The sequence below is a fragment of the Henckelia pumila genome, unplaced genomic scaffold (assembly GCF_033568475.1).
Source record: "Henckelia pumila isolate YLH828 unplaced genomic scaffold, ASM3356847v2 CTG_19:::fragment_2:::debris, whole genome shotgun sequence".
NCBI lineage: Eukaryota > Viridiplantae > Streptophyta > Magnoliopsida > Lamiales > Gesneriaceae > Henckelia > Henckelia pumila.
In genome coordinates, this window is record NW_027331776.1 from 50,500 (window position 1) to 72,276 (window position 21,777).

The 21,777-nt window shown below is 32.5% G+C and overlaps 4 protein-coding genes across 4 annotated transcripts; 2 read left to right on the plus strand and 2 right to left on the minus strand.

The window, feature by feature from the left end:
- The first annotated feature begins 832 nt into the window (after positions 1-832).
- LOC140870712 (CASP-like protein PIMP1) lies at positions 833-2,889 on the plus strand. Its single transcript, XM_073273100.1, has 3 exons — positions 833-1,091; positions 1,287-1,419; positions 2,392-2,889. The coding sequence occupies exons 1-3, from the start codon at positions 940-942 to the stop codon at positions 2,599-2,601; spliced, it is 495 nt and encodes a 164-aa protein (XP_073129201.1). The 5' UTR covers positions 833-939; the 3' UTR covers positions 2,602-2,889.
- A 1,211-nt stretch (positions 2,890-4,100) lies between these two features.
- On the minus strand, positions 4,101-6,591 carry LOC140870710 (protein FAR1-RELATED SEQUENCE 5-like). Its single transcript, XM_073273098.1, has 6 exons — positions 6,495-6,591; positions 5,602-6,350; positions 5,334-5,490; positions 4,543-5,069; positions 4,290-4,397; positions 4,101-4,175 (listed from the first exon to the last, which is right to left on the minus strand). Exons 1-6 carry the CDS (start codon positions 6,589-6,591, stop codon positions 4,101-4,103), a joined length of 1,713 nt encoding a protein of 570 aa, XP_073129199.1.
- A 3,308-nt stretch (positions 6,592-9,899) lies between these two features.
- On the plus strand, positions 9,900-15,579 carry LOC140870711 (ubiquitin-conjugating enzyme E2 13). Its single transcript, XM_073273099.1, has 6 exons — positions 9,900-10,075; positions 10,195-10,297; positions 13,047-13,144; positions 13,221-13,321; positions 14,611-14,688; positions 15,308-15,579. The coding sequence occupies exons 1-6, from the start codon at positions 10,027-10,029 to the stop codon at positions 15,383-15,385; spliced, it is 507 nt and encodes a 168-aa protein (XP_073129200.1). The 5' UTR covers positions 9,900-10,026; the 3' UTR covers positions 15,386-15,579.
- A 160-nt stretch (positions 15,580-15,739) lies between these two features.
- On the minus strand, positions 15,740-17,810 carry LOC140870714 (exocyst complex component EXO70H1-like). Its single transcript, XM_073273102.1, has one exon. The coding sequence runs from the start codon at positions 17,776-17,778 to the stop codon at positions 15,892-15,894; it is 1,887 nt and encodes a 628-aa protein (XP_073129203.1). The 5' UTR covers positions 17,779-17,810; the 3' UTR covers positions 15,740-15,891.
- Positions 17,811-21,777: the final 3,967 nt, after the last annotated feature.

Sequence of the window (21,777 nt, forward strand, 5' to 3'; positions counted from 1 at the left end):
CCATTTTTAAAAAATTGATAATAATCAAGAAATTCGGCATCGATCAGTGACATTAAGCTAACTAGTGACGACCGATGACTTTGTGAAAGAAATTTCGTAAATTCCAAAACTTTTTATACGTTTTCAACACGTAAAGTCTTCTCTTATTCCATTAATTTTTATTTTTTTTTTCAATTTGAAAATTATTGGGAAAATATAGGAAGAAAATGGAATTCGTTCACGAAACGTCGAAACCTATGGGATTAATCCATTACTAAGACAACGTTAATTAATTAACTAATTATTTTATTTCCTCTTGTTAATATTATTTTGTAATCAATTATATATATATATAGTACATTGACAAAATAGAAACCAATTTTTAGTTAAGTTCTTTGAAATAACATCTTCATGGAAATACATATATATCCTCTCTCTCTCTCTCTCTTTTTCCTTTTTTTTCGTAGCCACTGCCTTTTGACACGCATTGGGTAAACCTTTGGACAAACACAATAGTACTCATCAAACTACGGTAGTCAAATAAATCGCACTGAATAAGCTATGTGTGACAAGCTCGTCTGAGAAAGTATTGAAACGACCGCACGGGAAATAGAACCTCTGATCATTTGTTAAGAGAATATTACATACTCCGTCAACTCAAATACTCCTTGAAAGCGGAAATACATATATTGATAGCTAGTATATATGCAGACATTCTAAAAAAAAAAACAATAGTATGAAAGAAAACAAAGTCAACTCATACCTATGAATGCAAACTTTCCTTCATTTCTTGATTAGTTGATTGGTAGGAAGTTTCAACTTTCAATGTCAACTTTGACATATATAACACGCAAATATAGGTCTGTATAAAAGGCGCCATAAAGCTCCGGATGTGTATCTACCTACAAACAGATACTTAATTATATATATCATCTTACATATATCACTTGGAGAGAAGAAATGGCACCGCCACCATCGACGCCGGCCGTCCCACCAGTCGTGGCACTCGCGGTTCGGGTCATCACTTTCATTCTCGTACTCATTTCGGTTATCGTTATGGCCACCAACAAGATCACCAGTGCAGCCAATTTCAGTGACTTCTATGCTTATCGGTGAGTGTTCCGATCCGCTTAATTGGATCGATGCATCGATGCTTGCTTTAATTTATGTAGTGTGTGCATATCTTGTTATTAAATTATTATATATATTTTGACCGAAAATTATTTTTATAGAAATATTATTTGATTAACATGAGCTAATTAACTTATTGAAAATTAATTTGATATGTTTTTTTGAAATATGCGCAGTTACATGCTTGCTGCGGGTGTGATTGGAATGGCCTATACACTCCTACAGGCTGCACTCACAGTGCTTTATGTGACTACAGGAAACAAGATTGGGGGTGATGGATTATCCATTGTTGACTTTTTCGGTGACAAGGTTGGGATAAAATATATATATATCAATTTTTGCTTTTTATTATGCAAAATTTATCTCCGATCCATTTATTTTAATTTTTATTCTGGGATAATATTCTTATAATATTTCCATTATTTTATTTAAAAATGTTACCTATTTTTCTCATCAAATATTATCTCATAAATATAGAGGAAGTATCTCGAATTTTTGTAACTGAATTTGGTTAAAAATGTGAACGGACAAAATTGGGCAAAACAAAGATTGGATCAAACCCAACCTCCTCAACTATCCATTTCCCACCCACGTTTATTTATTCTCCATTTTTAATCCTTTCACACGATTTTAATTTTCTTTTTCTTTTCCAGCTAAGAATTTATGTAAGTTTATGCTAATAAATCTTATATCGTACTAATTGATTATATAAAATATCACTTGATTATATTCAAATATTAGATTCTACACGCAACGCGTGTATCTTGTAGCTAGTCTAAAATAAAAAAACAGGTGCATAGAGTAGACCTGACCACAATCCCAGAAACCGTGAACCGTCTCTACAAAAGCGGAGTAGAAGCATTTTTTTCGGTTTTGTCCCGAAATTGGAACCGGAATTGTGGACTTACGGTTTGGTTCCGGTTTTTAACTCCTTATTTGTATTTTTTAAAAAAATAAAACGTAAAAAATAATATTAATTTATCGTAAAATTATTGAACAGTTAGTTTCAAAAGTACTCCACATATTGTATCGTGAATTTTCTTTTTTCCTTTAGAATTAAAAGGATATTTTAGTTCAAACCGGTTAAAACCGTAATTTGAACCGTAAAAAACCGGAACCGTATATATCCAAACGGTTTGGTTCCGATTTCAACTTTCATTGGAACTGGAACCGTCGGTTCCGGAACAGTGATCCGGCCTAGGTAGACTCAAAAAGTATCAATATGAATATGTGATAATGCCCTATTGATTATTTGTTTGTTTTGATGATTTATTCGAGCAGCTAGTTTCCTATCTATTGGCAACTGGTGCAGCCGCATGCTTTGGGCTCACTGTGGATTTGAAGCGCATCACTGACCAGGGAGGCAATGACTCAGATACTGATAATTTCTTGAACAAGGCGAATGCGTCCGCCGCCGTTCTCTTCATCGGATTCATCTTTTCTGCGGTGTCATCTATCATTTCTTGTTTGTCTCTTCCAAAGAGAGGCTAACACTTGTACAAGGATAGAATTGTAATGTTATCATTTTAATCCTCTTGTAATGTGAGAGCATTTTTTCAGTATCATGTATGTAGCGTTAGATTCTTTACCATGCACGTGTATTTTCGAATATGTTGTATACTGTGAAAACAAGCCATGGCGTCATTGTTCTTCAGGCCTAAAACAAGACTTCTTTTCAGTTCATGCATATTGTGTGGTTTGTGGTTTTAGAACTATGAAATTATTAAATTTCAAAATATGAGTTACAATTTACAATAATAAAAAATGGTTGACCCCAAAGTGGACCTCATCCCACATGAGTAAAAGGCTTATTCGCTCATGCGAAGATTAAATCGAGAGATGTGCACGAGTGACAGGAACCTGAAAAAAGAAACAACATGGTCAAACCCAGAGCATACAATTTACAATAATGTCAATAGGCTCGGTGGTTGGATCATATTTTGAAGATGAAACCATTAGTGAGCTTAGGGGTGGATCCAATATAGGGCCCAGGTAATTGGGCCTATATATCAAAAATAAAATTGTGTGTTTTGGATATAAATTGATTGGTATCTAAAAATTTAAAATCCATAAAATGGACAAACAGAATATACGATTTGAATTGTGGACCAATTCGTTTTTTCAATAGAAAGATTGATATTAACATAAACCAAGTTTTTAAAAAATATACTCTATTTTATGAAAATATTATGAATAAGTTAAATATTCAAGCATTTTGAGTTAAGTTCATTCACCCAAAAACTTTCCACCATTTGTTTTCAAAATAAATTTTAGCTAGTTAAATATAATATAATGTATTTTATTTAAATCTAGAGATATTAACGTGTAAGATGGACCGGACTGAAGTAAAGTTTAGCCCCTTTTTTTTGGGACCGGATCCCCTACTGTGGGGGATCCACAGTAGGGGATGTTGTGTCCATAATTATGGCAAGTATTCAATTGGAACGTAAGGCTTTTGTTTTTCATCTAGTAATTGATACATAAGGTTTTTAGGGTCTTTATTAATATAAATTTTTTAAATTTATTAAAACGTAGTTTTAAATTTGTTTCTTTTTCTTTTGTTTTCTTTTTACAATTTGTCATTATTCTTCTTTTCTTTCCATCCAACATATTAATTTTTTGTTAAATTTATTTTATATAAAATAATATATAGTTTAATTCATATAAGTTAAATTAATGATTTTAACATTAAATATTATTATATTGATAATAATACTTTTCATAATTTAATAATGTATCCGTATAATTTTTTCGAATTTTATGAGTTTTGTCAAAAAATATTTTCTCGAATAAAATTTCTAACAATATAAGACTAGTAACATGCTAATGTTTAAATTAAAATTTAGAACATTTTCATCATGCAGTATCGGATAAAACTAAAAGTAATCACTATACTTCCATCAAAAATAAATAATTCATATATTTTGAGTCTTTATGTCAATTAACACTGTTAATGTGTTATTTTTCAGAAAAAAAAAAAACATAGATACTCAAGGATGTGTATTGAATATATCTCCATTGTAATCCATGGCTTCAAGAGAATGTTGGGGATGATTAAATTGTGTCTGCATTAAACAAGAATACAAATTATACAAACATTTTCAACTCATAATTTATTTATTTTTTTGGCTTAAGATTTTTACACACCAAAAAATTTTAGATATCACTAAAGTTCATACCATCAATAATTCGGTGAAATTGAATTGACTTCCAGTTGTTTGAAGACATGCCTGAGGTACCGGAGGTGTTGAGCAAGATGCAGATAATTCATCGTGTGTTCCAGTGTCCTACAATAATTGTATAAAAAGTAAGCAAATAGATAATTTTTGTTTCCAAAAAAGTATCAATAGTATAAATATTTTTACCGCGACTCTTGAATTTGTTTTTCTTCGTTTTGTTTGAAGTTCTACTCAACCTTCCTGACTTTTTCACACCAATTCTTTTCTTGAATCCTTTTGCTTGTATTATGGAAGGTCCCGTCCTTGATGTCCTGACACCATCATTATTGTCTTGGCTCACTCCAGTTAGACGCATCTCCATGACCTGCTTGGTTAGATCACATACAGAATTATGCACCAAAGAGAAAGTTGATGGGTGGGCGGATGCTTCGGTTGCCAGTCTTACGAGCATCATACACAGTTTTCTATACCGTTCTGTACTCTGTCGTTTAGGATCTTCTTCGACTTCATTCCCCATATAATCATGTACCACTTCACTCCTAGTTTTTCTCGTCCACCTATTCAAGATATAATCCTCTGAAATTTTTTTTACGTCCAGTACGTCATATACTTTCACGGCATGACAACACAATAATCCAGTTATCTCAAATTTTCGGCAACTACATGAAATCATCTTGGTGCTAGGATTAAGTGTCACCCTCCATTCTCCTTCCTTATCGATTAGCCCAACAACATATTCAAATAATGGTTGAGTTTCATTTTTATATTTTATGTAAGCAGCTGCAAACAAAAAAAACTTCATTTGAAATATATTAAATATAGTAGGTGTATAAATCTCAGAAAGTTGACGCAACATAGGAGAACTCTCTAGCTTTAATCTCGGTAATTTTTGGCGTTTCTCAAATTCACACCTTAACTCATTGTAACGCTTTTCCTCCAAGACCCATTCGAAGTGCTTAAAAAATTATATTATATCTAAGTCGGGTTTCATACAACTCTTAATATCAGAATTGACGCTTTCAATGAGTTGTGTGCTCCTCATACCAAGGGTGAAAGCCTTCTTCATGTAACAAGCTGCCCATTTCTCTTTTATATTGTAAGTGGATTGCAACCATGTGTTTTCATGAACATTATACTGTGATAGTAAAACACTCCATGCCTCCTCAAATTTAATCTCATTATCAATGCCATACATGCAACACTTAAAATAAGTCAAGAAATGAGAACCATCTTTCATAAAGTTTCCCAAGTGTTTGATGTCATTTTGCATTAAATGTCATATACACAATCCATGAAATATCTCAGGTATCACCTCGTGTAAGGCTTTTGCCATAGCTTGATCTTGGTCGGTGAAGATAGTGAGAGGTTTTTTTTGCTTGTGTACCTCTAAAAAAGTTTCGAATAACCATTCAAAGGATGATGACGTCTCATCATACAAAAGTGCTGCACCAAAAATCACCGCTCCTCTATGATGATTGAAACCTGAGAAGATAGCCAGTGGTCGATGTGCACGGTTCATACAATACGTGGTATCCAGTGACACAACATCACCAAAATACTCATAGTCGATTAGCATTCTTGCATCGGCCCAGAAAACATTAGTTACCTGTTCTTCCACATCCATCTGATTGGCATGATAAAATGATGGATTTTTAGATAACTGTTGTTGAAAATATCGCATGAGACAACCAACTTCCCCATATACCATACTCTTTTGTCTTTTGGAACGAATATAGTTTTTTGCATCCAACATGGTATAACCAAGACCATCTATTTCCCATGCATGTCTACTCATCAACTGAAAAGTCGATTTCTGTTTAAGCCCAACATCTTCTGCCAAATCAATCTCATATGACTGAACTTCTGTAACTTTACGTTGGGAAGACAACATATGAACTGTTTCTTGAATATGGAGCGGGTGATTATGCACTTCGGTAAACTCATTAACTTTATATTTATTGTCCACAAGTGTGACTCCCAATCTTGCTTTACAATTCGTTCGAGTCTCAAGCCGAGGATTGAGTGTCGAAGAATCTCTTTTGTCTTTCTTACGAACACTCTCTTTACAACAAACATATTTAAATGAAGTTATAACTCTGGTGTTCTTGTTCTTATTAAAATAATGCTTCCTAACTCCAAATCCAATTTTCCCACCATATTCAACCCAAAACTTTCAAGCCTCGTCTAGGCTATTAAATAACATACCAATCTTAGGCTTGAATTCATTTGAACTAGAATCCATCAAGAATCTCGACGTATCAATGAAATTTTTGGCTTGTTGCAGTCTCCATTTCAAAGACATTAACAAAAAAAATGCAATAAATTTCTTTTACATATCAAATGCAACAAATTAATAAAAATAAAAATATAAGTAATATCCAAAAACAATAAGTCAAAGCTCAACAGTCAAGTACATCAATTGCAACCAACATCAATCAAAAGAGAGTACTGTATTGCAAATGATAACCTAGTGATAAATATAAGATTTGTAATGAAAAAGTTTTAATCTTAGAATAGATTATATATAATAGTAATTTTTGTTTATAATATTTTACTAAATATTATTAAAAAAAATTCACGGAATTTTTTTAATTAATATGCAAAAATTAAAGGAGATTTATAATTTAAAAAACACGATACATTATTCATGATTTTATATAATTACTTATTATTGATTAATAAACCCACGATAAAATATATATAATCTACTAATTTAATATATTGAATCATGTTGTCTTTTAAATAACTTAAAAAATATTTTAAAACAAAAGTACAAGCAAAGAAGCCAAGAAAAATTCTTCATCCCTACCAATAATTATTAAATATCACAAGCTAAATCTCTCTCAAAAAAACAAAAATCACAAGGTAAAACCTAGTCCTACATAGCTATACATATATATATACATATACATATATATATACATATACATATATATATATATATATATATATATATATATATATATATATAATTCACACTCAAATATCCTTCAATTAAGATACTAATTAAAGGCAATATCTTTAACCACAAAAAAAAAAACGCACAATTCATAAGCATGTCTCAATAACACAATGAAAAGAACAAACAAATAAAACAAAATAAAAATTTCAGCAATCAAACAATTAAAAAAACAATGAACATGTAAAAGATCAAGAAAATAGAACCTTGAATATTTCAGTCTTCTCTGTTAAAAAAATTAAAAAATTGGATGGAAAAAGAAGAAGAAAAAGGACGAGTTGTTACAAAAAAAAAAAAAAAAAAAACAAGAAGAGGAAGAGGAAACAAATTTAAACCAAAAAAATGTTTTACTAGATTTAAAAAATTCATATTAATAAAGACTCTAAAAATTTTACGTATCAATTGATAAAAGGAAAACAAAAGCCTTAATCTTCCAATTGAATACTTGACATAATTATGGGCACAACATCCCCTACTATGGATCCCCCACAGTAGGGTATCCGGTCCCTTTTTTTTTTTTTGGTACGCGCACCTATATCGAGTGAAGATCATCCAAATTCCAATACAACATACTCCGCAAATAGTTTAGGACAAAAATTAAAAATTAAAAATTAATGAATACTGAATGTCAAATGTGGTGTTGGCACTAAAATAAGTGCTCAAGGCGACAAGGCCATATATTGCTACAGATTATTTAGGACAAAAATTAAAAGTGAAAGCCAAAGTACCCAGTTGTGCGGTTTGAGCGGTTTTATCACTAAATTTAAACCGAATTGTGAAATACGGTTCGATCTGAAAAATATTTTTTAATTGCGGTTTTTTATGTAAAAGTATATGTGCGGTTTCGGACGGTAATACGGTTTTTTTTATAAAGTGTGAGTGATCAACAACTTTTAAATAAAAGATAAATTAACAATAAAATATAAGCAAAAATTAAGTTGATTGTACGTAAAATATTAAATGAAGTTAGAATGTCTTTCAAATGAAAACATAGTCTAAATTATATAAAAATAAATATTAGATAAAATAATATTTGAACCATGCAATCTTATAGTTCAAAGCAATATCAATCACAATGAATGAAATAAATGTTTTAGCAAATAACTAATTGATATTCTTTATTTTATAAAAGATTTGAAGTTTTCAACAAATTTTCCAAGAGAAGAGATGCTTAAGGTTGACTAATTATTTTTTTACCACCGATGAGTAGTGAGATGAAATTAGTTTTATTCAATAGTTAATTTTGCTCATATACTTATTTTGGATTTGTAAAAGAATTTTAAAAAGATTTATTTTTTCAATCTCCAAATTTTTCCTTAAATGTGCATGAGTCATGAATGAGAGGGTAACAAAATTAATTGAAACTAGCTATTAAAGCACATGCAGTTGCGTGTGATATAATATATTATCTTTTTTTATTTTTTATTTATGAAATAATATATTATTTAGTAGTTGAAAATTAGTTATTGGGAAGATAATATATTCAAAAAGGTAGAAGAGAAAAAGTGAAGAAAAATGTGGATTAAAAAGGTAAAACTGAAAGATATTTTTGGTGTGTCGTTTACTATATTTAAGTTTTTATTTTGTAGCATCATGAATTAATTATTATCATTTTGAACATTGTGCCAAATTAGGACTAAAAATATTTATAAATCTAATAAAATTGGATTTTATTTACTTGTTTAATGTTAAGTATAGAATAAATAATATACAATTCAATCATAAATAATATAACACTATGCGGTGCGGTTGACGTAGTTTTTCATTCAAATTGTCACTACACTATTATATGATGTGCGGTTTGATTGTTTGTTTTTCAATCGTGATTTTAGTCAAAAAAAAATTGCACATGACGATGTGGTGTGGTACGGTTCGATTCGGTCAGTTTAAATGATTTTTCATCAAGTTTGATCACCCGTACTCGTTAGCTTCAATAAACCGACTGCAATCATAGTGGGATGAACCATTGGACGATCATAGCAAAACACTTCATTGAACACTAGTTTGACCTGAACATCGAACCCTTAAAACCGAGAAATCTTCTCTTGATGTAACACATATAGAAGCCAAAATAGTTTGTAAACATCATTGAATATATTAAACAGATATATTTCGAGCTTTTCATTTTTAAACAATAGTTCAAAAGGTTCGTAAACATCATAGAATATTTTAAGCCAAACCCAAATCAAATTTGAACTGAACATCGAACCCTTAAATTTCTTTGATATTTGATTCGATTCGGATAGTTTAAACACGTCGTTAATGCCAATGAAAAAAATCATTAATCTAAAAAAAGCACAAAGAACAACCTTATAAATACACACATATACATAAACACTTGTTACTCTTCTGCGTTAGCTCATTTTTATTTTAAAGTTCTTTTTAGAAGTTAACTCGATCATCTTGTGAAATGTTACGTCGCTATCAAATATTTTAAAATATCTACATGAACATCTTATGAAATATCATATCAATATTAAATATTTTTAAGACGTTTTGCGAACATTTTAAAAAAAAATCTTAAAAAACAAGAACAAAAACAAGTTGGACGCCAACAAATACGACCATAAGCAACGCTTGGCCCATGCTTCCTTACGATTGTACACTTTTATCACTCGCAGTGAAGTGGTTTGAGCCCAAAGGTGGCCCGCAAATCTTGTGTTTCGTATTATAAAAAAGACATTGTGTCAGACTCACGGCCGTAATTCTTGCCACCCCCTCCGCCTCTTTCGTACCCCTGAAATTTTCTCCAAATTCCCAATTAAAAGAAGGAAATCGATGGCTTCATCCTCTCAAGGTACCCTCCTTCTGCAGAAGCAGCTTAAAGGTAAGTATACGCCGAGAACTTTCAGTTTTTCTTTATGGGTTTCTTTCAAATGGACTTGTCTTTTATCGAATCTTTGATAAATCTTGTGGGGTTTAATGATCTGGGCATTCGATTTTCAGATCTGTGCAAACACCCCGTGGACGGATTTTCGGCTGGTTTGTTGGACGAAAACAATCTGTTCGAATGGAGTGTTACGATAATTGGCCCCCCTGACACACTCTAGTGAGTAAATGTCTTGTTCTTTTTGTGTTACATTCGTGAATCTTTATCCTCCTGTTGATGTGAGAATTCGATTGCTTGTATGGCTTGTTATTCAATTGTCTTGCTTTATGGTTTTTTCTTTCTTGGTTTTGATAAATCTTATTTCGTAAGGGTTTTAGTTGTGCTGGTGTTATTGGATTTTGTTCTTACAGCACCTGAGATACTCTTTTCCATGATCTAAATGGTGTTTTTATGCGGCGATTATGGAAGATTAAGCATGTAGCACGTGTAAAACACGACGATTTGATCAAAAGCGGAAAAACGGCTGGAACATGGTTCGTTATTAAGCGGTTTAATGCGTAAAATAAGCAATTTTTAAAAAAGTTTCGGTATTAATATTAACAGGAATTTAAATTTTTTGATAAAATAAGATATTAAAGCTTATGGATTGTTTTTTGAGCAATCTAAAATTCATCTTTTGGCCGATAACATATAGCTCATGTGACAACAAAATCTCAAGTTTAAAGCGAGGTCTCATGTTCGGAATCCAAGTGTAAAAGATCGCATCCCCTGCTCAAAAAAAGAGACAAATCATCTCCCCCAATATAAAAATGTGTGCATTTAGTCTTAATTATGTTTATACATTATTTATTTGGCTTGAGATAGTTAAAATTCTATAAAATACACATTTTCACGGTCAAGCTTCAATTAAGCAAATGTATGCTGTGATACTTAACCTCGATGTATTACGTAGCTTCACGTTTTTATAACATTGCTCTTTCTGGTTATTATGTTGACGAATGAACGTTGGCTTCTTGGCCCGGGATTGTAAGCAGTGGAAATAGCTAAGTCCTTCAATGTACGTGGATGTCCTGTGCTTGTGTCGCGGTTGATTTTGGGTGTATTGAGGCCTGTGTCTTTTACTCTTTTTCAAACATGCTGTATTTCTTGGATCATCATGTTGAAGATCCAATGTGGCATATCTAGGAAAGTATGCATAAATATAAGAATGTGCACACATATAGGGCACATAGATGGGCATGCTGAATTTATTTTGACCACTGAAGTTTTTTACTAATTCTCAAGGTTTAAAAAAACAAAAAGATCTTATTTTTTCATATTCAAGCAATCACATCCAATTTAGTAAGTCAAGTATTTGAATAAATAAATAGTAACCTCATTCTATAATTTATAATGTGTTTTGAATGACAATTTGTGTTTTAGTATGGAAGGTATTTATAATTATAAATTGATTTATTTGGGTTTTGGTTTATCTTATCATTTGTACATATATACATATGTAATGATGTGAATTGTCTGATTATATTTCCGAATCCTTATGTTGTAATCCGGAATCTCCAAGGTGTGTTTGTAAGTTGTAACTATCTGATGCCATCCACAAATTGGATTTTAGAGTTTCAAAACTAATCCATTTAACTTAAGTGAAGTTCCACAGACCCGTTATACATGCACACTTCACTTTCCTTTGTTTGCTGAATTTAACTTTTGATTTGAAACTTACTAGTTAAAAAAGGAGATTGAATCACATTCAATGCACTTTGAAATTTTTTATTTTTTTAAAGCATCAAATCATTCTCCCACCTATAATCAAGAACCCTGAGCTGTTTTACAGTCCTTTTTTTTTAATTATTATGAATCAACAATCCTATTTCTTCATGATTGCTTTTGTGTAATATCCAATATCCAAATGTTATTCACCACAAAATCTGCCTTTGTGTGCTCCGCTTTTTGATATCTATTATGTGCTTCCAGTCTCCAAAACCAGCGTTTTCCAACCACTACTAGCCAGATCTATCAACTTTGATAAAGTTCTAATTCAATATCATCATTTTGCACGCACCACCTGCTTCCAACATAATGCCTGTCTCTGCAATCTGTGACCATTTTTCTGTGCTTAAACTAGTCGATGGTCTAGCTACATTCACTTCCCTTCCCCTCCCTTCCCTTCCCTTCCCTTCCCCATGCTGTTGGCTGCTGCTATCCATCTGAGAGTCAAGGAGTAGGAGCAAGTTGTGAGGTGCTTTTGATGGATGGTTTCTGTGGTGATCTTAGTTGGTTATCTTGTTTGGTTCAGTTATGGCAATTTTTCCTATGGATGCTTTTCTGCCTGAACTGATTGAGGACTTGAGGTGTCCACTGCAACATGCAAAAGTATTCTGAATTGTGTGCAAATAGATAACTATATGTGAAATGACCGAATTTGGAGTATAACAGGTTACCTATTTCAGTGAAATTTGAATTGTGACTCAGCTTAGAACAAAAACTACAGTTAGGGACCTGTGGTGATCATAAAATATTATCAAGAGTTTGGTGGTTTCGTTTAAATGAAAGACTTGTAATATCTGTATTTAAGCTGTTACCCTTGACGTGTTTATGTTGGCAGCACATGCAGAAAGTTTTGAACTAAGCAATTGGGAAGGATTAGAAACGTGGTGCTGAACCACAGACATGATGCTTTTTTTTTGTTTTTGTTTTGTTTTGTTTTTGTTTTTGTTTTTTGTGTTGGTTCAGTGGAAAATTATGAGCCAATTTAACTTTGGAACAGTGATTTGCGTGTGAATCTCTGCGATTGAGAATAAAATCATAATGAAATGGAAGGACAGTTGTGCTTACTTGGTGAAGCTTGAATGTTCATGGCGTCTGGTTATGCCTTTAAGAACCTGATTGGTCTTTGTGTTGATTTGGATGTTATCAACAGTAGAATTTATTGTGTGCTTCCTTCTAATTATCGTGTTTAATTTGGATGCAGTGAAAGTGGTTTCTTCAATGCCACCATGAGCTTCCCCGCGAATTATCCGAACAGTCCTCCAACGGTTAAATTTACCTCTGAAATTTGGCACCCTAATGGTTTGTAGTCATTCTCTTTTTAAAATTTTAAATTAGTGGTTCGTGGGGTTTTGATTTGAGAAGTCATAAAATGCAGTTTATCCTGATGGGAAGGTTTGCATTTCAATTCTTCACCCCCCTGGTGATGATCCAAATGGCTATGAACTTGCTAGTGAACGCTGGTCTCCTGTACACACGGTATAATCATGAACCAATTTCATTATATCATATTTTGTGATACATTCTTCGGTGGGAATGATTGTCGTCCAGTGTAGTTGAATTTTCCTGTAAAATCATGTACAAAACACGGCATGCTAATTTGTAAAAAAAATTATAGTTATAACTACAATACTTATGCAAGTTATAAAATACCGTGCTTAGTGAAATTCCTACTATATTATCATATTTGAACTATTTGAAATGAATCTGTTGAATTATTTTCCTGTTGAAATATTCTACAATATTTAAGAACGCGCAGCTTCTCTTTTTTGTCGTTTTTTCCATGGGTATGAGAATGTTTACCCATTCATTTGGTTCTAAATGAGGGTTCTTTTGTCCAGTGCCAAAGTTAGTGTTAAATTCCGTCCTATAATCAAGATAACATATTATTTTTAGGGAGAGTTGAATGGTCTTTGCAATATTATATTTTTCACATGCGCAACTCTATTTCATCTGTCTCTATCGTTTGAAATAACAAGAATAAGCGACTGTAATAGGAGAAGTTCCACTGATTGAGTGTGCCAGTTTCATGGAGGGATGGTTTAGGGAACTATTTAAATTAAGGTGGAACTTGGCATCAAATTGAAGTTCAATAGTTAGTTTTTATCCAACAATGGTGAAGTTCGTTTTGTGCCTTGGTTGATTATTATTATTACTTTTTGGGTTTATCTTTCAGACTAAGTAGAGGGTAGCAATGAGTCAGTGGTGAACCTTTTCCTTTTTCAGTTTGTTGGAGAACCTATTCCAGCATGTTCGGTCAGAAAATCCAGCTTGCCTGGGATGCACTTTTGCAAGTAGCGTCTTGTTTGTGAATATTTGTTGGTTTCTGTCTTATATTTTTTTATTTATATATTATATATTCTTAAAATCTAGAGCTAAAGGAAATTTTTTACTTTTTTTGTTGTGTGAATTCTTTTAGGTGGCGTTTGGATCGACAAATTTCAAATTTATTTTTGTTGTTTAGAACAGAACACTATAAACTTCAAATTCACCCCCTTGCATGTTTACACTCTATTTCGAATTTAATGAGGATGAATTCGATTTAGGATTTGATTTACAATGAACATATGACCTAAATCCATGGATTTGAAATCCAGCAATCCAAACGCAACCTTACTGAGCATATGTAAACTTGGATTTTCTCATTTTTTTGCCTTCTGTACCAGCAACAGCGTTTTATTCTATGATAAATGTCATACAGCATCAGTTATTCTGCCCATGATAATTCTGTGAGAAAGGAATTATACAAATGATTTTGTTGTTTGCAGGTGGAGAGTATAGTTCTGAGCATCATATCGATGCTTTCCAGTCCAAACGACGAGTCTCCTGCCAATGTCGAAGCTGCTGTAAGTTCGAATACATTAGATTGTTATGATTTTCTAACTATTTGATTAGATCCTATGTTTGGGAGGGTGTTTTACTGATACGAAACTCGATATAGCAAATTATAAGAAAGCTCAAGGTAATTTATTAGTGTCCTTTATGCTCTTTCTGGCATTTGAACAAGATATTATTAACTTGTATATACTTCTTTCTTAACCCCTCGATGATTATGAATTTTTATTCGCAAGCTGAAAGCATAAAATTGTGTCTTTAAAGAAATTTCTTCGGTTCAAAAAAGAAAATAAGGTGGTGACACCCCACTTTTGTCTTCTGACTTTAGAACTCAACTTAGCATGTAAACTACAAAATATTTAGCCTCTGTAGTTATCTTTTAAATATATCAACACCTGACATTTTTTTAAATGTGTGTGTGTGACTGTAGGAGATCTTATAAACTCTAAAAGGAGCCCCTATCTGAACTTATAAGATGTTCTGCTTAAACTTTAGCAAAGCATTCTTTAATTCTCATGTTCGTTTCGATGTCGTCACTTTTTCCGACTCCATTCTATGTTTAACTGTCTATGCTTGACTTGTAATCCATCCGTCCATCAAAATGAATTATCCATTCCAATTTCTCTGCAGAAAGAATGGAGAGAACAAAGGGATGAATTCAAGAAGAAAGTCGGTCGTTGCGTAAGACGTTCACAGGAAATGATGTAAATTGGTGATATCTTGCTGTGAAACTTGGTTGTTTTTGTTACTGTTCACTTGATCTATCCCCCTCATATTTTGCTCAACATATGCTCCGTAGGGATGTTGTTTGATTGGTTTCTTAGACCATGTAAATTTACTACATCCGGGTATTATACTACATTCATTACTATCGGAGATCTCTCCTCTGCTGTTAAATTTCACATACTCGTGATATATATGATGACTATATGCGATAATTGCAATTTTAGTCCCTTTTCTTCTGGGGTCAGAACCATTTTGATCCTTTTTCCGACGTGAACAAAGTAATGAGAAATGGCGTGAAAATACAAGAGGGATCAAAATCGTTTTGGTCTCGGACAATAGGAATGAAAAATATAATTATCGCAAGTTTGGAGAAGTCAGTCGAGGAAAGACACTTTTTTTAAAAAAAAAAATTGTTTAGCTACAAAAGCTATTTCAAAAAATACATTTAAAACAGTACTTATTTAAAATACAATTGTTATTCGTTGGATTCAAAGGCATCGCAACATGCGGGATTGGTTGGAAGAAGTTGAATGTCTGAAAAGAGCAGTGTTATGGAACAAATCCGACAAGTAGTTTCCCAGATTGTCGGGTGAAAACCTCGCCAACACTTCGAAGTCGTTGCTCTCCTTGCTCAAAACTGTCATGTAACTGTCGTAGAATTCCCTGTAAGCCGGCACTAGTTTCCTGGCTATGGAAACTTTGATGTCGTCTCGGAGCTTCGAGTCGGGGACGACCCACAAGCTTTGCTTTCGATGTTCCTCTTCGAAGGCGGAGTTGAATTGCCTGAAACACTTGCTGATCGCAGCCGGTGACATTTCGGCCACCGCGTTCTCGGCTGGAAGACATGAAAGCGCTTTGCTCCAAGCTACTGATTCATAGTTTGCTGCGTATTGTTTCATCTTGTTTTGGAGTTTGGACAGCCATTCTTCCCCTAAGATTAGTTTCAAGGCTGTGGTGCTTGCTTTCTCGATCACAGATTCGAGGTTGTTTGCTAAGAAGAGATATGATAGCCCGACGTCGCTGTAGAGCTCGGCTTTGCTGTCTAGCTTGCAGAGGAGGACCAGAATGATCCAGGCGAGTCGGCTGGCTACGGAGGAATTCGGAGCCGAGATGTCGAAGTAAGACTCTGGAAATGGCGACCTGGCGACGATGGTTTCTTGGTCTTCTGCCAGGATTTCTGCGAGTGCCCCGCTGTTGTCCGCAAGTGACGCGACGTAGTCCATCACAGAACATGTCATGGGATGAATCCCACCACCAGGTATCGTGGTTTTCGACGAGTTCTTTTGGATCGACGTAGCGTATTCGGAGAGAATTGTTTGTACAGAGTCCCTGAGCTTGTGCAGAGATGAGAGAGCTTGTAGTCTGATGTCGGAGAGCGATTCGTAGGAGAAGATGGAGTCGATATCAGTCCAGAGATCGGAGATGGTCTCATGCATGTTCATCAGTGGGAATATCTTCTCTGGTGATCGCTTGCTCTTAGCTACCATTTCTGGGAATTTAAACAATTTGATAGCACCTTCAACTGTTACATAAGAGATACAGGCTTGTTTGATGGTCTCTGAGGCAGAGAAAACATGATCACAAAGAGATCTTTCGCCGCGGAAGAGGGATCTGACGGCGATCTTCGCAGCAACCATCCATTTTTCGACTTGATACTCGAGAGTCTCGGAACCCAGCCGGTTCATCACGTTGATAGACGAATGAGACTTGACGCCGAGACGGTAGAGTTCTTCGTCCAAGATCGATTTTCGGGTGATTTTGTATATTTTGAGGCACTCTTTGCCGTAACCTGAGCTGATCATGGTTTCAGCAATCAGTTTTAGGTCCGACGTAGCTCTTTCCACCTTGGACATGGGAGCATCATCGTCGTTGGATAGGTGTTTGTACTCCTCGTCGTCTTCGGAGTTTCCAAACGACAAGGAGCGAGACAGTCGCGAGGATCCGCTGGACACGGATTCGGGATTCAAGTACTCCCTGTTTGCTGATAGGATTTGAAAGAACTCCTTCTCCAGCCTCTTCATGGAGATCTTCATCAACTTGTTAGCTAGGACCAACTGATCGGAACTCGCGTGTTCCGAGATCAAGTAATGCATTGCCCTGCGAAGGTCCTTCACACATCTGACGAATTCCTTGGCCTCTTTCCTGTTTTCTTGGAAGAGCGCGACGAACCTCTCCATCGAAGGGTTGGAAGGATCCCATTTTCGGATCATGGACTCCGAGTTCTCGATGTTTTCTCGCATCAACGACTCGGAGAACGTTGGAGGAGCTGGTGCTGATGGAGAAGGCTGATTTGCATTGTTGGTTTTGGAAAAGAGTAAGAGACTCGCCATTGTTCTTTCGGGAGTGGGGAGTGTTGTGATTTCTTGAATTGCCATTTGGTTTCTTGTTCTTCTTCTCTCTCTTTTCTTTTTTTTTTTTTTTTATATAAAAAAAATCTTTGATGTCTTTGTCACTTGCAAACTGACGACTGAGGAGTTTAACTTAGTTTAGTTGTTCCTTTAAATCGAAGAAATTACAAATGTGTGGATTTGAAGTTTGACTTGCAAAATGGGGCCTAAAGCATGTGACCAATTCAAAATATTTAGAATACTTGTCCACTTTCATGTACATACATACATGCATTACTTTGACAGTTGACTTGAATAAAACTACCTTGTCATGCACACAAATGGGATAAATTGAATGGCTGATCTCTTATCTTACACAAAGACTCAAATTTGGTATAATGCATCCGTTCGAGATCTGATTGTAACAATTTATTCATCTATCTCAAATAAAAAAGTGACCTATTAGATATATTACATTTCTTATATATACTACGAAAAAATGCACACGCAAGGCGTGTATAAAATATAAGTTTTTTTATATTTATTTTTTTAAAGCAAAACATGAAGTGAGTGGAAGGTTTTTAGTGGGTAGTTGATAGAAAAGGGTATGATGGAATAAATAATTTTGGTGTCCTCAAGGTAGACTATCTTTTATATAATAATTTTATATAATAATAATAATATAGATAATAGTGTGTGTGTATATATATATATATATATATTTCAAAATAGCCAAATATTTTATTATATTTTTTTTATTAATTTGATCTCAAATATTATATTTGTATAATTTGACAACTACAATAACAATTCACGACCTTCCCTAGCTAAACTCAAACGTTCATCCGATTTTTCTAACATTTTCTTTCACTTCATTTTCCCACTATTGTTTCTTCAAAACTTCCAAAATAAAATCAAATAATGCTTCGCAATTTCATTGACACCGCGTGGCAATTAGATGTAAGCTCACTCCAATCACCAACGCGGTTTTCCTCAAGCGAACCATTGACCTTTTTTTATCCTAATTTCGTTTACACAGTATTATATTATTTTATTTTGGCTTCCAACGAACATCAAAGTTCACACAATATTTTGGCGGACACATATTCAAGTTGGTTAATTGTTTATATCCATTTGTACACGTACACGTAGGCACCGTTTGGTTTGGGTGATAAGATAAGTAATTCATAGATAAGTAATATAATGCAAATTAAAAATAAATAAGAAAAAATAGTTAATACATTATTTGATTTGATGGATAGATTATAATTTATTTGATTTAATTGATTTAAAATTATTAATTAAAAAATAGATAAATAATAGGACGAAAATAAGGCGAAATTAATTGGGATAAGTTATACATAGATTAATAATACATCAAACCAAACAATGCCTAGTATAATCGGTATAATCGAACATTTGTTACTTTATCAAAGTTATAATTAAGACATTTTAAATATCTTAATAACACACAATTATTACAACTCAATATTCATTCATTCAATTATTGTATTTGTACCATTTTACTATTTGCGATCTATGTGACATTGACTTTACTCTAAGACACCGTTTGGTTTAATGTATGATATAAGTAATATATGGATAAGTAGTATAATGTAATAAAAATAAATAAGAAATGATAGTTAAAATAGTATTGGATTTGATTGATAGATTATGGTTTATTTGATTTGATTGATTAAATTTTATATAAAAATGTTAAATGACTATTTTGTTCTTTTAACAATAAATAAAATAAAAATTATATTATTTATAAAGGGTAATATAATAATTTGAATTCAATAATTTGATTGATGTGAGATAAATAATTAATGATTTGATTGATGTAAAATAAATAGTTAATATATAGATAAATAATATGATGAGAAAAACGTGAGATGTGATGGGATGAGTTATACATATATTAGTAATATGGTGAACAGAACGGTGTCTAATATTAATTATAAATTCGAGCGTTTGTCGTTTTGTTAAAATATATATGAGTTTCTTTTTTAATTTTGTAAAAAATTTTGAAAATTTTATAAAAGAAAATTTCGTAATCATTTTTGTAAAGCATTTCCAAACACTTAACTTAATGCTACGTTGCTTTGACTTCTTATCGTAATTTTATATTTTCTTTGTCCGTTTCAAATGCCCTACATAACTTCCACGAAAGTTTATAGTTTTGTTTTTAATTTCGACGTCGATAGTTTTTAATTTATTATATTACACTGACTTGTTGTAAGATTTATTGCATAAATGCTATTAAAATATATTCAGATCAGCAACGTATCATGCAAGATTTTACATCAGACGAGAGAAAAATTAAAATTATATGCACGGACACCAGAAAGATGTAATATTTTTATTATGTTTGAAGTTATTTTACGCAAAAAAAATTAAATTTATCACTTAAAAAATTTCTGCTAAAACATACCCCTGATTCATGTTGATATTTGTGTGAATGACAGTTGGTGATCGAATATTTTCAGAAATTCCAAAACATAATCTTCACTATTCACTAAATTGTAATATAATATGATAATATAATATTTTGGGGAGATCAGAACTAAATGTGATTATTATAGGGCTAAATATTGCACCAACATCCCTTGTAATTTTTTTTCCTGAAAAAACAATCTATGTAAAATTAATAGCATTTAGACCTTATATTTTTAAAAATCACTTATAAAACTTATGTGTTAAATATGCCGGAGTTTTTATAATATATAAATGAAATGTGTTTCATTTTTAAAATATTAAGAATGTACCAGCCGATTAATATTTTTTAAGAGTAATTTATATGTCATATAGATTTTTCACAATTAGTTCGATACAATTAGCTGGATTATTAGATTATGTTGGAAAATTTATAAATTTATGGAAAAACTGCAAATTTGGTCATGTATGTTTGTCACTTTACGATTTTGGTCCTTTATGTTTTCATATTTTAGTTAGTCCTGCATGTTCTGATTTTTGGCAATTTCGGTCCTTTTTATTCGAAAATGTTTACATGACACTGTACACGTCAGCTCCACATCAGCACTGAATTGGTGACACGTCAGCGCCACGTCGAAAAAAGGACTAAAATTGCAAAAAAAAAAAAAGATAGCGGACTAAAACTAAAATCTGATAATATAAAGGACTGAAATCGCAAAATGACAAACATACAGAAAAAAAAAAACAATTTTTCCTAAATTTATTTAAAAAAAATAATGTTTTCAGAGAAATTTTCGGGTGGATGACACACGGTTAATGAAGTCAAATGATGCGCTGACTGGCTTATAACCAATTACAAAAGTCAATTCAAAATGACGTTCGAAAACAAATTAGGGTGGTAGGAATTTGTTTTCTACCAACTTTTTTTATTATATATATTATTAATATTAGTCACCGAGACATACGTATTGTGTTATCTCCAATATGTGTAAAAAATATACGAGACAAATGTGTCGTTTGTGTAACGATGAACCAAAAATACAAAATTAATCAAAATTTTCTGTTCGTAAAAAAGTTGGAAAACAAGAATGAGTATTCTTATTCAGGGAAATGTGATTGTTATGCTTTGAGTGGGAATAATGGAGGTTCGTTTAATTCAAAACTTATATCAATGCCCTAAATATAGTAATAGAATATTATTATTAATCTATATCATTATTAATAGTTGTTTTGAATTTTAGGATGAAAGAGGAATAATTCATAGTTTTCAAATTTCATCATAAATTCAAGATAAATTACGACACGTAATCTTGATTTTTAAATTTCCAAATGTTGTATTGAATTTTCAATATACTTTTTTAAAAAAACAAAAAATAAAAATAAATCAATCAATTTGCAATTTATGTTTCGAAAACTTATCATATATTCGAGAGAAAGTGTTAAAGGGCGACGATTTGTCCATTTTTTTTACTTTAGTAATAAACTGCATGATTATTTTGATTTAAAATATATGCATCTCTAGTTTTTTGGTGAGTACACGATCAATGTAGAAGAAATTTGATTTATTTTTTTAAAAAAAAAAAAATTAATGCAGAAGAAATTTTGATCATA